This window comes from Pseudorca crassidens, chromosome 6 (genome assembly GCF_039906515.1).
Source record: "Pseudorca crassidens isolate mPseCra1 chromosome 6, mPseCra1.hap1, whole genome shotgun sequence".
Classification (NCBI taxonomy): Eukaryota; Metazoa; Chordata; class Mammalia; order Artiodactyla; family Delphinidae; genus Pseudorca; species Pseudorca crassidens.
The window spans coordinates 78555632-78571000 of NC_090301.1; the positions used below are offsets into that span (position 1 = coordinate 78555632).

Sequence of the window (15369 nt, forward strand, 5' to 3'; positions counted from 1 at the left end):
ATCTTCAAACAGAGAGCTTCTGAATATATGAGTTCACTTTTCCGGGTCTTAGTTCCTTCATCTTTAACCCGTGCTCCCCGGGGCCCGACGGTGCATGCACAAGGCCACCCAGTGGTGACATGCTGACTGCCACCCCCGTCTAGAGCAGCACCAAGGGCCCTGCGGAGGCCGAACACACGAGGGCGCACACTGGCTGAGCGCAGGACGACGCAGGGTCTGGCCAGGCGCAGGGGCCTATTTTCTTTTTTGTATACATATACAAGCTTTATTTTCTAAATGGTTTACAAGATGCAGACACACATTATTTATATATTCGGGGGGAAACATGTTTTTAATGAATAGGAAAATCTGAGCCTACTAATCATTTTATACTAAAAGTTATACTAGGTGACTATCAGTATTTTTCTTCTTCAAGTTCAAATACAAAGAAGATTATCGTAAGCAGCTTGGCCATCACATTGGTGCCCGAGCGATACATGACGACCCCAAGATGATGTGGTCCATGCATGTGGCCAAGATCCAGAGTGACCGGGAGTACAAGAAGGACTTTGAGAAGTGGAAGACCAAGTTCAGCAGCCCAGTGGACATGCTGGGGGTGGTGCAGGCCAAGAAGTGCCAGACCTTGGTCAGTGACATAGACTACAAGAACTACCTGCACCAGTGGACCTGCCTGCCCGACCAGAATGACGTCATGCACGCTCGGCATGCCTATGACCTCCAGAGCGACGTGAGTACTGAGGATCATAATGCCATGCAAAGGTGGGAAATCAGTGAATTAACACCCCTTGGATAAGTGGCACCAAACTCACCAGCCCCTGCAAGTGGAGCATAACATTTCTTCTTTTCCTGTGAGTGTTAAATGTCAAACCCTCCAGACCGAAAAGGAATATTGTCTGATACCCTGCCTGTCCACCAAACTACGTTTTCAAGAGTGTTCTTACTTTATTTCAGATCCTTCTGATGAAAATGCTTTCCCAAACCAGAGATAAATATTTATTGGCTATTTGTATCAACAGAATATGTACAAGGCAGATCTCCAATGGCTGAGAGGCATCGGCTGGGTTCCCATTGGCTCTTTGGATGTGGAACAATGCAAAAGGGCAACTGAAATTTTGAGTGATAAAATCTATCGCCAGCCTCCAGACAAATTCAGGTTTACCAGCGTGACTGATTCTCTGGAACAAGTGTTGGCCAAGAACAACGCCATCACTATGAACAAGGTGAGACTTCAGAGTTCAGAGAACCAAGGTAGGACTCCTAAAGCTAAACCAAAGGAAAAGAAGCATGATCAGGAGAAGAAAGAAATAGAGCAGTGAGCAACAAAAGATATCTGTCTGTTATCTATCTATATCTATCCATATCTGTCTACCTAACGTCTATGTCATTTATATTTTAACATTTACTTCAGTAGTTATTTCGTAGTTCTGATAGAATGGTACATTTTTATGGAAAATCATCTCTGCATAAAAGATATTCTGAATTTCCTTTTGTTAACATACAACTCAGAGTATAAGAAGGCACTCATACATATATGTTCTACTGTGAACTGGTTACTTTACTTGAAGATACGTGTAAAATACATAACGTGTATAAAATACGTAACCTTTTGTTATTTCTCTTTATAAAGTTCTTATGGCCTTGAAGTTCCGATTAACAATACACTGAAGTTTTTTCCTGATGACATTTTATATTTTCCTTGCTAGCGTTTATACACGGAAGCCTGGGACAAAGACAAGACCCAGATCCACATCGCACCTGATACACCAGAAATTACGCAGGCAAGAGTGAACAAAATCAACTACAGTCAGGTGGGAGCAGCTGCTAATTCTATGACATTTGCATGCTGTTTCATATTTCAGTTAATCCATTCCATGGTGATGTAATACTAAATGACAACTTTGTAAAGAATGTCTTTTCTTGCTCCGTGTGAATACCAACTCTTTCATTTCTCACTTACCTACACATCAGTCTTCAAGTAACACATCATTTCGGAAGTGCAAGTTATAAGAATGAATGATTTAAGCAGTAACCAGAAGATTAATTAGACCTTCCTCTTTTATTAATTTAAGAAATTAGCAATAGACCGAAATACGTTTATCTCCTCCTTATGCTACATAGCTGTGCTAAATGTATTTGCCACATATGACTGATTTTTCCTAAATTGTACTTTAGGGTCAAAATTTAAGATTTTTAATGTACAAGATTTAAGTCAAGGATTAAAATCACAGTACAGTCAAATAACACTGAGAGACAGACAGACAGAGACAGAGAGGATCTGTCAATATATAAATATATTAGCAAGCCAATTTCCTGTTCAGTTTCTGTGAGCATAGAGCCATGTGCCCCCATATCCGAAGCACAGATGTTTAGGCTGAGAGGTCAGTCTCCTCTAGTGCAGGAGTCCCCGCCCAATAGGTCGTCATCCTGCCTTCGCTTAAGTGTTCTCAGTGACGAGGTGCTTATAAATCTCATAAATCAACCTATTTGTTCTGGAAAGTTCCTTTAGAAGATGCTTTTCATGTATTGGGTCAATGGTTTCTCTCTGTAGACCCACATAATCCTCTAAGACCATGCAGAACCAAACTGTGCCAACTCCATAGGCACTGTGTGCCTGCGCTGCCACTTCACCCCAGGTTCTCTTTATAATCCAAGCATCCCAAGCTCCTGGGCATTCCTCACATGACACCCCTGCTGGAATGTGACTCTCAGAACCAAACAAAATCCTGCGAGTGAGGAATGACTAGTGTAGGGTACAGCCGACATTGCATTTCCTCTTCTGGACATTTATCCTCCATTTCTGCACTCTGTGCCTTGGGGCTCCTTGGGGCTATGTCAGTGCTGGTGTGCGTGGGACTTGGGCTCAACCAAAACCCTAAGACAACTTACATGGGCTTAAACTAGGTTTCCTCTATCTTGTATTTATACATTTGGCAACTTAAATCTCAGTTCAAAGATTGATATTTATCTCTCTGCATGTTTTTCTTAGAATGAGCCTATTGGTTTAAGCCTGTGGAGATTTTTGTGACTCTAAGATTCGTCAGATGATGTATTAGTTATTTCTTCCAGCTTTGTGCTACCAGCGAGGAAAATATTGTTTCTTTGACAGCATAAATCAACAGCGTGTTACTCTTCTGCAGAATATAACTGAGAGAATTTAGATTGACTAGCCACCACCTTAAGTCATTTTATTTTTCAGGGGTGCAAACTATAATTTTAATGCTTATATAACTAGCTCTTAATTGTCACCCCAAACTAAAATTGTCAAGTCCCACTCTGAAATCAAAATTAAGTGAATTTTCAGCTAAACCTGCACTATAGGTCCCATAGTGTTACAGGAAAGCGTGTGCTATATGAGCAGATATTTTGAGAGACAAAGGGTCCCTGTAAGTAGCCACTCAGCATTTCTGGAAGTGTCAACTCTGTCTTTGCTGCAAAAGCTCAGAGATGTTGTATGTTGCCCCTGGTTTGAAGAGGCCCAGGAAGAATGCCTGAACCGATTGCCTAACCCGCCTGGTCTGCTTTCTCTGACTATTCTCTGTCAGTTTAGTTCATTTCTATTGTGTTTCTTTCTCATTTAGGATAGGAAGATACAATGCAAATTTGATGATGTCACTCTTCCTCAAAGATTGTTGTTGGTTTCCCTTTTCCTATAGAATTAAGGATAAAGTTATCTTAGCATCAGGCCTTCATAGCCCGACTCCCGATTCTTTTCAGTTCTGTCCTGCCACTTCCTCTGGCACTGCCCCCCCCCGCCCCCCCACCACCACCCCGCCCCTTGAAGCCCCTGCACTTTCACTGCCCCGTACTTTGATTCATGGAAGTTCCTCTGCCCTTGACCACCATCTCAGTCTATTGAAACCATATTTATCACTCAGGGTCCAATGCCAAGGTCATGCCCTCTGAGGAAACTTCCTGATTTTCAATTCAGAATAAATTGCTCCTTCCTAGAGCTCGTTCTTTTTTTTTTTAACACTCAATCTTTTTTTTTTTAATATTTACTTATTTATGTATCTATTTGGTTGCGTGGGGTCTTAGTTGTGACAGGTGGGCTCTCCAGCCGTGGCTCGTGGGCTCCTTAGTTGCGGCAGCCAGGCTCCCCAGCTGCGGCCCCAGGGCTCCTTAGTTGCAGCTCTCTGGCTTCTTAGTAGCAGCATGCAGGCACCCCAGCTGTGGTATGCAAACTCTTAGTTGCGCCATGCATGTGGGATCTAGTTCCCTGACCAGGGATCAAACCCAGGGCCCCTGCATTGGGACCGTGGAGTCTTGTCCACTGCGGCACTAGGGAAGTCCCGTGGAGCTCATTCTTAATAATATGGTTAAAACACCTTTCATGGTCTGACTTTTTGGCAGCTTGTTCCGCAGGTTATCAGTCTTTCCATCAGTTCTCCCAGAAACCCTGAAGATGGGAGAGGCCTCATATTCATCTTTGTTTCCCAAGTACCAAGCACAGTCATGGCACAGAGTCAGTGCAGAATAAATGTGGATCAAATGAGTGTCCCTTCTGTCCACACTTTGCCACCTTAGGCCCATGAGTTTCAGCTTAATTTTTCCAGTTCTTTCCAAAACTGATTCATTGTTATAACTAAAAGTTTTAAAACCATGAATAATATCTGTATATGGTTAATGTAACATAAGTTTTAAAATAAAAAAAACAAAGGTGCCATATTCCATATAGGTATCATGTTTAAGTCTCAACTTCAGCCAAAACCGCAGAAAGCTTAGAACTCTCAAAAGTGACATTATTACAGGCACCTACCCGTGTAGAACTTGGTGAATTATTTTAGTCGTCTGTCATTTTTGGATATGAATGTCAACATGTAACTGATTTTGTTTTTTGCCCAAATTTAGAGTCTGTATAAACTCGCCAACGAAGAAGCAAAGAAGAAAGGCTACGACTTGCGAAGTGATGCCATACCGATTGTGGCAGCCAAGGCCTCCAGGGACATCATCAGTGATGTGAGTTGTCAGTTTTACTTCTAGTATGTGGTCAGTCTGAAGTGACATTTTCACTGAATTAAATCTTCTAAAAGAACTTTCCTGGCCCTTTGGAAGTATATCCTGATGTATTTGTGTAGGGTTTTTCAAAAACCTAGTTTTGAGGGAAATGAAAAATTTGATGTTTACAGAAAAGTTTTATAGCCACTAAGTCACAGTATCTTCAGTGAAAGCGGATCCACCAAGAACAGAGAAAGATCCATTCATGTGGAATTTGTTAGAGTGTAGCTGCAGGCTTGGAGATGCTTATATAAAAATTGTCACAGTGCTTATAGAAAGTGTGACTCATAAACTTAAGTTCTCCCAGTGAGAATCAGGGCCTAGCTTTATATAGCATTTTAATATACAATATTCAAAAAATGCATATGACACTTGCCATTACAACTCACCCTTGTAAAATCATGAAAAGAAGGCAGTTGATCAGTGCCAGACTAGCCCAAACTTGCACCCTTAACACTAGCTCCTGGCTTGTGGCTTGTGACTCCCAGAATAAAGCCATCATCCCTTCCTGGTACCTCAGGGAATTCTTGAGGAACAGACCACTGCTCTAAAAATGAAGACCCACTATTTGGGAATATGGTAATATGCTGCCCTTTATTTTGGAAGATCATATTAGTGACTCACTTTAGTTTACGTATGTTGTACCTTTCCTACAAATGGATATATGCCAATAATAATATATAACAAAATAATAATAACCAAGAAGTGTTGAGAAATCTGTGCTAAGAATGTTATATGCATTATGTCACTTATTTTTCATAATTACCCTAGGATGTAAGATTGTGATTATCCCTGTTTTATGGGTTGCTTAAGCAACTTGTCTAAAATCAAACTCTTAGTAGGTGATGGAGTTGAAACTCCAAGCAACCTCATTCCTTCCCACTGTACTATATTGCCTCTGCTGACTCGTTTATACTTTCTCACTCAGTTATCTTTGAGACTAGAAGCATGTATTTTGGATAATTGGCTCGGATTCCAGGACAACGTTTTGGACATGGAATAATAACAACACTGTTGGTCCATGAGAGATGAGAACCCATGACTTTATTAGGAGCATGCTCTAAGCAACTGGGCTGCTAGGTCAGCTTCCCTAGTATAACCAGTTTCCAAAATGATGCCCCAATTTGCCACCACCACTGAATGCCTGAATCCATTATGAAACAGGAAATTCTCTTCTGTTGCTACTGCAAGTAGTCCTTGACCTTGACTTCATCCTCAAAGGAGCCAGACACTCATTTTACTACTTATTAAACACATCTTGTCACCAAGTGCATCTCTTTTCTGATGTACTTTTAGTGCCTAACCCATTTCTCCAAGTCCCTTGGTCCACATGGCCTCTCCACTGTGTGCATTTGCTGCCCCCGGAACTATTCCTTGTTACCAGGCCATAGGTGATTTGGGGTATACACTACAGTTATATGAATTCCATCTATTTTATTACCTCTATAAGCTTCTAGGGGAAAGGTAGGATATTGCCTTGAGTTAGTGCTTATTAGCAAAAGTCAACGTACAACAGCGATATAAGCAAGATGATTTTGTACAGGCTTGTGACCTCTACGAGCTTAAAATAAAAATCTAATTTGCGCATTTTCATCTCAGTACAAATACAAAGTTGGTTACCGCAAGCAGCTTGGCCATCACATTGGAGCCCGGGACATCAAAGATGACCCGAAGATGATGTGGTCCATGCATGTGGCCAAGATCCAGAGTGACAGGGAGTACAAGAAGGACTTTGAGAAGTGGAAGACCAAGTTCAGCAGCCCAGTGGACATGCTGGGGGTGGTGCAGGCCAAGAAGTGCCAGACCTTGGTCAGTGACGCGGACTACAAGAACTACCTGCACCAGTGGACCTGCCTGCCCGACCAGAACGACGTCATGCACGCTCGGCAGGCCTATGACCTCCAGAGCGATGTGAGTACCACGTCCGTAACAGGGCTGTGTGCGGAAATAACTTGAAGCATATGAACGTTATCCTTTGTAAACAATCCACTGGCCTACTCAAGCTAGGATTTCTTGGTCATCGAATGAGATTTGAATCAGAGTATAGTTTTATTGCTTTACTGTGAATACATTACTAGGCTTTATAAGGAAGTGAAGTTTACCAACTGGACCTGGCCTTATAAAAATAAGACTGGAATTAAGCAGTGTTAGAGTTCAGGGTCCAACACAGGAAGACGTTTTATTTTATTCTTTTAAGGGGGAAAGAAAGAACACATTTTTATTTTTAAAAATTACTCAGAAATTTATTTTTAGCTTCCTTGCAAAACAAATGAGGTTATCATTAGCAGAATACTGCTACAACACTAATCGTTACTCTTACGAAATAAAAGAAGTCACTGTGTCTGGAAGCTGTTGGGTCATTCCATTGACACTTTGGCCTCTCAGCACAGCTCTCTTTGTGGAGAGGTCATGTGGTAATGACAGAACCGGTACCTATTAGAAACAGAGGCAGCATCTCAAATCTGGGTGTGACAAGCACATTTCCTGCAGCATATATTTTATAGACATTTAAAGGAATTATTAAGCATTAGAGGACTTTGGAGAATAACATGAATTAACCATAATTATACATTAAATGGCTGTTCCTAGAAATTGTACAGCCTACCTGTGGAAACTCCCACATTTGTTCTGTAGCTTTCCACAACATGCAGAACCCTGTGTTTTGCAAAGAAAGGCTTTGCCTGCATCTGAAAGGTAGTTAAAAACGGTTAATGTCACCCATAGAATGACAGCATTGACAGACTGCTTGCCTCTGTCTATTTGTCAAGTGCCTTTTTGAGATCACCTCCTTCTCACGGTGACACGGTCTTAATAATGTGGGAAGCATTCGAAAGTTAAGAAGCACTCCAGAGGTGTTAAATGTTATTGTTTTCATTCTTGCTGTTGTTATTTAAGGGGCAATAACTAGTCAGCATAAGGCGGTTCCAATAGGCTTTTAGTCTAGACAGTAAAATAGCTGTCTGTATGCTGTACTTAACTGCCGTTACAGGTAAAATCCTTCAAATGATCTGGGCAAAGGTCCAATGCCACCGTTGTGAAGTAGTTATGAATGCCTAATAAGTACACAAAAGTCTTTAGCAGAAAAAATGACTTAAAGTGTTAAATAAAGATATGGAAAGACAATTCTGGAAAGGAGTTTGTGCTTCGCAGCCTGAGGATTTGGTGGGGAAGAGACGGGTTCTGGACCAATAAAGATGGTCATTTATTGTCCTGAATCTTGGACAGTGTTGAAGTAGTCAAAGGTCTGCCTCAGGGCTTCAGAGGTTCTATGTCATTATTATATTTTAACTTCTCTTTTTTGTTGTGAAACCAAGAGCTTTACAGATATTTTGAAATAGAAGAAAAAATACACAGAAAGCAGTAAGAATCCAACATAATCCAACCACTGAAAAAGCCCACTCCTGCTCATGTAATTTATATACAGATTGTTTTATGTGCTATTTTTTCGTTATTGTTACATTAATGACATTTCTACCAATCATTGATATTCTTTAAAATGTGGCTTTTAATGGCTGCAGAGTGTTTCATTTGACTGGACCTAATATTTATTTACTGACAGCCTGTAGGTCGACATATGTGTGGTTTCTCTCACTTTGGGTTGGCATTCTTTTCCTGTGTACATGAGCAGTGAACATCCACTGAACTGGCTGACAGAAGATATTCATTTGGATTCCTCCTGTCCTAACAACCTGAAATATTCTATCATTTTTTGGTTACATTTTTGGCTCGTTTTTGAACATACTTCCTCTGTTAGTCTGCCTAACACAGGGAGCCAGTTTTCTACGAAACCAACAAGAGCAACAACCAGAATTGTAACTTTACTATCGATTCTATTTGCACGTTGACCCTAAATCTTTCAGTCTTACTGAAGAGTTCCTGCCTTTTTCCTCCTCACAGAACGTTTACAAGTCTGATCTCCAGTGGTTGAGGGGCATTGGCTGGGTCCCCATTGGGTCTGTGGATGTGGTCAAATGCAAGAGAGCTGCAGAGATACTGAGTGACAACATCTACCGCCAGAGTCCAGACAAGCTGAAGTTTACCAGTGTGGCTGATTCTCTGGAACAGGTGCTGGCCAAGAACAATGCCATCAACATGAACAAGGTGAGCCCCAGCTGCCTCAAGCTTCTTCAAGATGCCAAAAGAGGTTTTTAGACTTTAGTGACTAGTGGAGTTAAAATTATCCATGCAGGTGTGGGGTCACGTTTACCTCCTAAATGATGTACTTGAAATCCTCTAAGTACTTTCTATTATCCCTAGTTGTAACCCTGGTAACTATCATTAAGACAAACCTCCAGCTGAATACCTTAAATCCTAGTGTGGTTAATTTTCCTAATTAGATCAGTAACATTCCTGCTTTAATTGGCTTTTTGTAATTCCTATTTCAAATGGTTTTCTTTTTTTTTTCAAATGGTTTTCTATCAACATATTCTTTGATAGCACTTATACACAGAGGCCTGGGACAAAGACAAGACTCAAGTTCATATAATGCCTGATACCCCGGAGATCACGTTGGCGAGGCAGAACAAGCTCAACTACAGTGCGGTAGGGGCAAAATCCTGGGGGACCACGCTTGTTTTGTTGTTATTGTTGTTGTTATTGTTTGTCTTCTACACTTTTGTGGATATTCTCGGACCTCAGCTATCATGGTACGTGCAGCTCTGCGATATGAACACTCAGGCCATCCAACCTTTCATCTGTGGGTTGAATATCATACGCTATAGGATTCCAGGGGCAAACTGAAGTCACATTATCTTTTCCATTTATGGTCTTTACCAGTGTGGGTCAGTGGAACTGAGGAGTATTTTTGGCATTTCCAAGGCGTAGGATAACCAGATATAATACTAGCTCATTATTTATATGAAACCATTATTTGTTATTTATCTGAAATTCAAGTTCAGCTGGGCATGCTATCTTTTTATTTGCTAAATCTGGCAACCCTACCAAGGGGACCTCTAATAATATGCACCTCTTTCCCACCTGGATCCTGAATAAAATTGAGAAGTAAAACAAAGGAGTGGAACTAGAAGTCAAAATCTCACATCTCTTACTACTAAAGTTAGGTTCAAGTACACATTTGTATGAGAGCCAAACAAACCTGCTAAGTGAACCCCAGAATTAGGTTCCCCATCCAGGCACAGGCCACACTGGAGCAGGACAATCAGCTCTACCTCCCTCAGGGGAGAGTCCTGCTTCGTACAGAGAAGCAGAGGAGGGCACTGGGCATGTTCCTAGAGGGAGGAGGTCAGAGCTGAGCTGGGCATGCCCTGCTATCCCAACCCTACCAATTAGATACATCAGGAAATCACTGCACCTCTCCAGGGTAAAGAGAGTAAAGGGGCAGAGATGAAATAATCGAGCTCCTTTTATAGAAAGAGAACCTCAGGCATGGGGAAAAAGTGCTCTCCATTAACAATACTGATTACTATTTTTTTTAAGTAAAATGCAGTTTTATAGGTGAATGTTTTACTAATATGATCCAGCCAAAAATTAGAATCATAAAGTTGTGATTATAGTCAAGTTAACTATGTTTTAAATTGTACTTTAATTTTTTTCTCATTTGTTTTTTTAAACATCATAAGATATTACATGATTTTCAAAAATGTTTAAGTGATAAAGAACTAGGTAAAAGTATATAAATATATATTTTATATACAAATGAATAATATTAAACACATTGTTCTGCAAGTTTTTCATTTAGAAATACGTATAGATGCTTTGCCTATCAATCTATATTACATTAACATTAACATAGATTATATTAACATTAATATTATATTATGTTGATATGCATAATGTATCATATAATCTACATATTATATATATTAATCTATAATGATATAAATAATAGATTATCAATTTATGTTAATGCTCATTGATATATTTCATTTGTTTCTAATGCTACATAGTTTTTTTGGTAAAATATAATTTATTTACTTCCCAATATTGCTAGAAAGTTAGATTGTTTCTGGAACCTATCCTTTTTTAAATTTTGTGATATGTCACCTGTTAGACTCCAAATTGTTGCTATCAAAACTTTGCTTTAAGTCTGACTTTGCTTCTGTAGGCTCTGTATAAACTCGCCAATGAAGAAGCAAAGAAGAAAGGCTATGACTTGCGAAGCGATGCCATCCCGATCGTGGCAGCCAAGGCCTCCAGGGACATCATCAGTGATGTGAGTACCAACACTCCACATATGTACATGGCTGGATGGGGGTGGGGCAGAATCAGTATTACAACAGCAAGATACATCCTGGTGCCAGTTAAAGCACATTTACTGTGCTTTAAATGAAATATTTTTCATTTCAAAAGAGCTTTAATAATTTAACTCCAAAAGATTTTAATATTCAGGTCCCATATGCAGAGGGGGTATCCTAAACTTCAGTTAAAAAATGGAATTTGAATCTACATTTGTTTATATCTGTAACTATAAGGCATTCATCTGCATATTTTGAGCACATAGAAATAAGAAAATGACAGAAGAGTTGGGGGAAAAGCTTGGGTACGTGTATTGGTTCAGCATAAGAAAAAGATCTGGTACAGCCAGGTTCAGGAAAATTCACCCTTCCCCAAACCTGCTCTGGATTCTTGCCAACTCTTTCTTTGAAAAATTGACTTAAGTGCTTCCTTTGAGTTCTTTTTAAATGAAAAAAGAAAAAAAAGTTTTATAACAACCAAAACCAACAATATAGCCTGATTTCTCTTTCCGCTGTCTCCGAAAGAAGTTCCTTTGGTAGAGAATTCAGACTTCAGTAAATATATGGTAGAATTTGTGTAATTTTGTTGCCTGAAGTGGAGAGAAGCTAATCCAGAGTCAGCTCTTACCATCGCCAACAACAAAACACTTTCTTGTAGTTATATAATCCGTTTTTTCTCCTCACGGAATCCCAACAGACCTCACCCAAATTTGGTGTCCAGTAGAGCCGATATACAGGATGGAAATGCAAGCCGGTCTATTTCAGGAGTCCTGTGAAAGTTAGCAGAGCCAGATTTGGGAGAGGCGGGATGGGCAGGGGAGTGAAAAGTTTCCTCTGAACTCAGGAGTTGTTCTAAAAATCATGTGTAAAACTTCTGGGTTAATGATTTCACTGGCCCCAAAAAGATTAAAAAAACGGCAGTTTACAACTCCAACTGATTTTCTGAAAAGTGCTGCTGCCTTTATTTCCAGAGACTTAGTGTCTGCAAAGCATAGAACTATGAAGTTTGGCCTGCTCCCCTTTAGAGTATTGCTGTGAAGTCTCATCAGAGTTTAGGATGAGGAGATAAGTTGATATTCAGATGATTTATTTCTCTGCAAGAATTACCAATTTTAAAATAATGAAGTTTTATATTAATAAGACTTTTAGCCCTTTTCATTCATTTTTATTTTTAAAATGACTACTGTTATTTCAGTATAAATACAAAGATGGTTACCGCAAGCAGCTTGGCCACCACATTGGAGCCCGGGACATCAAAGATGACCCGAAGATGATGTGGTCCATGCATGTGGCCAAGATCCAGAGTGACCGGGAATACAAGAAGGACTTTGAGAAGTGGAAGACCAAGTTCAGCAGCCCAGTGGACATGCTGGGGGTGGTGCAGGCCAAGAAGTGCCAGACCTTGGTCAGTGACGCGGACTACAAGAACTACCTGCACCAGTGGACCTGCCTGCCCGACCAGAACGACGTCATGCACGCTCGGCAGGCCTATGACCTCCAGAGCGACGTGAGTACTGAGACTCCTTAAACACCACTGTTGACCATGCTCATGACGATAATACATAGTAATATGCAGATAATGGCCTAGGATTAGGTAAAGCCCTCAGGAAAAAAATAACGTTTTTTCCTCTCCACCTTTAATTTACTGTGCCTTACTTTTCTTTTAGAGAGAACATAATACCATGAACTATATCCAATTGGGCTTCATATTTTAAAAGACATAGACATGAAGTTTGCCTATCCACTTTTTCCAGTCCTTTTCATTCATTTTTGAAATCAGGAGTCCTAACAGCTTCAGTAATTCTTGCTTTTGTGTTTGGTCTCACCAGAACATTTATAAATCAGATCTCCAGTGGATGAGAGGCATTGGCTGGGTCCCCATTGGGTCTGTGGATGTGGTCAAGTGCAAGAGAGCTGCAGAGATACTGAGTGACAACATCTACCGCCAGAGTCCAGACAAGCTGAAGTTTACCAGTGTGGCTGATTCTCTGGAACAGGTGCTGGCCAAGAACAATGCCATCAACATGAACAAGGTGAGCCCCCAATGTGGGGGAAAATAAAACAGGGCTGTATGTCCTTGAGAATATCTGTTACTAATTAAGTTAGTCCTTTTGTTTGTTTTATCTAGTTGCCATCCTGTGTATGGTGATTTGATTGAGTTCTGTATTGGGATTCCCCAAGTATATGTGGGAATTTCTGCTTTGACATCTCTTGTGAAATAGAGTTAGGAGTAGGACAGCTGTTTGGTGTTTAAATTGTTTTAAGTCTATAACAGTTATACATGTTTGGTATCAAGGTTCCTTTCTCGTTGGGTACTTATCTAAGTAAGTATAGAACAAACAAGTCAGGTGCAAATCTTCATAACCTTTATCAAAAAGAAATCTAGAGATGGCATATCCAGGTAAATTTGCAGTTAATAAACAGACAAACAGACGAAATCATGGGAAGAATTTGTTGATACAGCCTCAGTACATATGGACGTGTATACATGCTTGGAAAATACTTGCTTTTAATTTAATTGGAGTGGAGGTCATCTTGTAATGAAACACACACACATTTTCTTTTCATATCTTAGTCTACACTTATATTTAGTGACAATAATATCTTGTAACATCAAAGAGATTGAAGAATGTTGATATACAGCAGACAGCCCAGATAGTCAGAAGGCTGGCTTTCAACTTTGTCATGTTCTCTAAGTTGGAAACCTCTGTTTACAGCAAACATTGTTTTTCTAATTCATTAACCTTTTTATCCTTCACAGCGCTTATACACAGAAGCCTGGGACAAAGACAAGACCCAAATCCACATGATGCCTGATACACCTGAAATTATGTTGGCGAGACAAAATAAAATAAATTATAGTGGGGTAAGACCATTTGTTTTGACCTGGCCACGTTATTTTGCTGATGTAGTAGAAAGGTCAGAATTATGGATTTAATTCTCATGTTGACCAATTATTTATTTATTTTTGCCATAACCTACCCTGAATATATGTATCATTATATTCAAGAATAGTTACAGAAAAAATTAACACAACATTGTAAATCAACTATACTTCAATTAAAAAAATACATAGGGAAATGGATAAATACAAAAATATCTCCATGTCAGGAGCGGGGTGAAACTCTCAAAGTCAACTATTAATGATAGAATCATATTGTAATTTTAATTAAAAAATAATTATTGCTATTTATCAGATTAGTACTTACTTCAAAATTTGTTCTATGAGTTTTTCTTTAGTTACCTCATCTGTAAAATGGATAAAAATGTCTATCGAAGAATTTTTGTGGTGGCTCAATGGGGTAGTGTATATAATATGCCCAGTGTAGAGCCTGGCATACAGTAGCTGCTTAATAAACTTTAATTTCTTCCCTTTACGCTCAAGTCACCGTGAAGATTAGATTTATTTAATATGCTCAAAATAACTTCAGTTTATTTACAAGAACAGAAATAAAAATTCTTAAATTCATCCATCTCAAAATTGCCTGAGGACAATTAAAAAAACATTTTTTTTTTACATACTATCTCCAGCCCCACTAAACTTGCCATCACAAATCTTTGCAGAATAGAAGTACTGCCGCAGAAAAAGCTTCTTGCCCAATTGTTCTTGCCAAAGTCAAGACTTATCTGGTTCATTCAAGATGAATATTGATTTCTTACATGTTGTTTTGTGTCTTCATTAAACAAAAAAAAGGCAGACTTCCCTTTAGTTTGAGAACATTGGAAATTTTAAATACTCATTTTCAAGACTTGACCATATTATTATTTTACCCATTAATTACTTTTGCCTATCATAATGTAGCCCTAAAGAAGAGGCATGACAAGTGAAATGAAGAGGAGACAATTTCCTTTTGTCTAGCGTTATAAAACAGACCCAAGGACAAGCCTGATCACGAGGATTTGATTGACCTTGGCTGCAGTCATTTTTGAATGAACGATTTTTCTCTTGGCCACAGGGCTTCTCTGTTGGACTATCTTTTCCCAGACATTCTGCTTCACCCCAGGCAGATGAAGTTAGTTTCTATCCCAAAGGGATAATGCTTTTAAGCCTCTCCCTTTTGATAAAATTAGGTCAGATGAGGTAGGGTATTTTCTTTTCAGACTGCTGAGAGGAAATTGGGCTATTTTTTTAATTTCTAAAATTTTCATCTGGATTTATTTCTTTAAAATTGCATGATTA

General features: G+C 39.5%; 1 protein-coding gene and 1 long non-coding RNA gene across 41 annotated transcripts in view; one reads left to right on the forward strand and one right to left on the reverse strand.

Moving 5' to 3' along the window:
* Nucleotides 1-15369, forward strand: part of NEB (nebulin) — a 225507-nt gene that overhangs the window by 104458 nt on the left and 105680 nt on the right. For all 37 annotated transcript variants that reach the window (XM_067741962.1, XM_067741928.1, XM_067741963.1 and 34 more), the window contains exons 62-72: nt 416-727; nt 1017-1220; nt 1704-1808; nt 4849-4956; nt 6595-6906; nt 8893-9096; nt 9433-9537; nt 11060-11167; nt 12385-12696; nt 13019-13222; nt 13951-14055. In XM_067741962.1, the coding sequence (XP_067598063.1) occupies nt 416-727; nt 1017-1220; nt 1704-1808; nt 4849-4956; nt 6595-6906; nt 8893-9096; nt 9433-9537; nt 11060-11167; nt 12385-12696; nt 13019-13222; nt 13951-14055 (2079 nt within the window). The remainder of the gene's footprint in view (nt 1-415; nt 728-1016; nt 1221-1703; nt 1809-4848; nt 4957-6594; nt 6907-8892; nt 9097-9432; nt 9538-11059; nt 11168-12384; nt 12697-13018; nt 13223-13950; nt 14056-15369) is intronic.
* Nucleotides 1-15369, reverse strand: part of LOC137226655 (uncharacterized) — a 169694-nt gene that overhangs the window by 71378 nt on the left and 82947 nt on the right. The window lies entirely within an intron of this gene.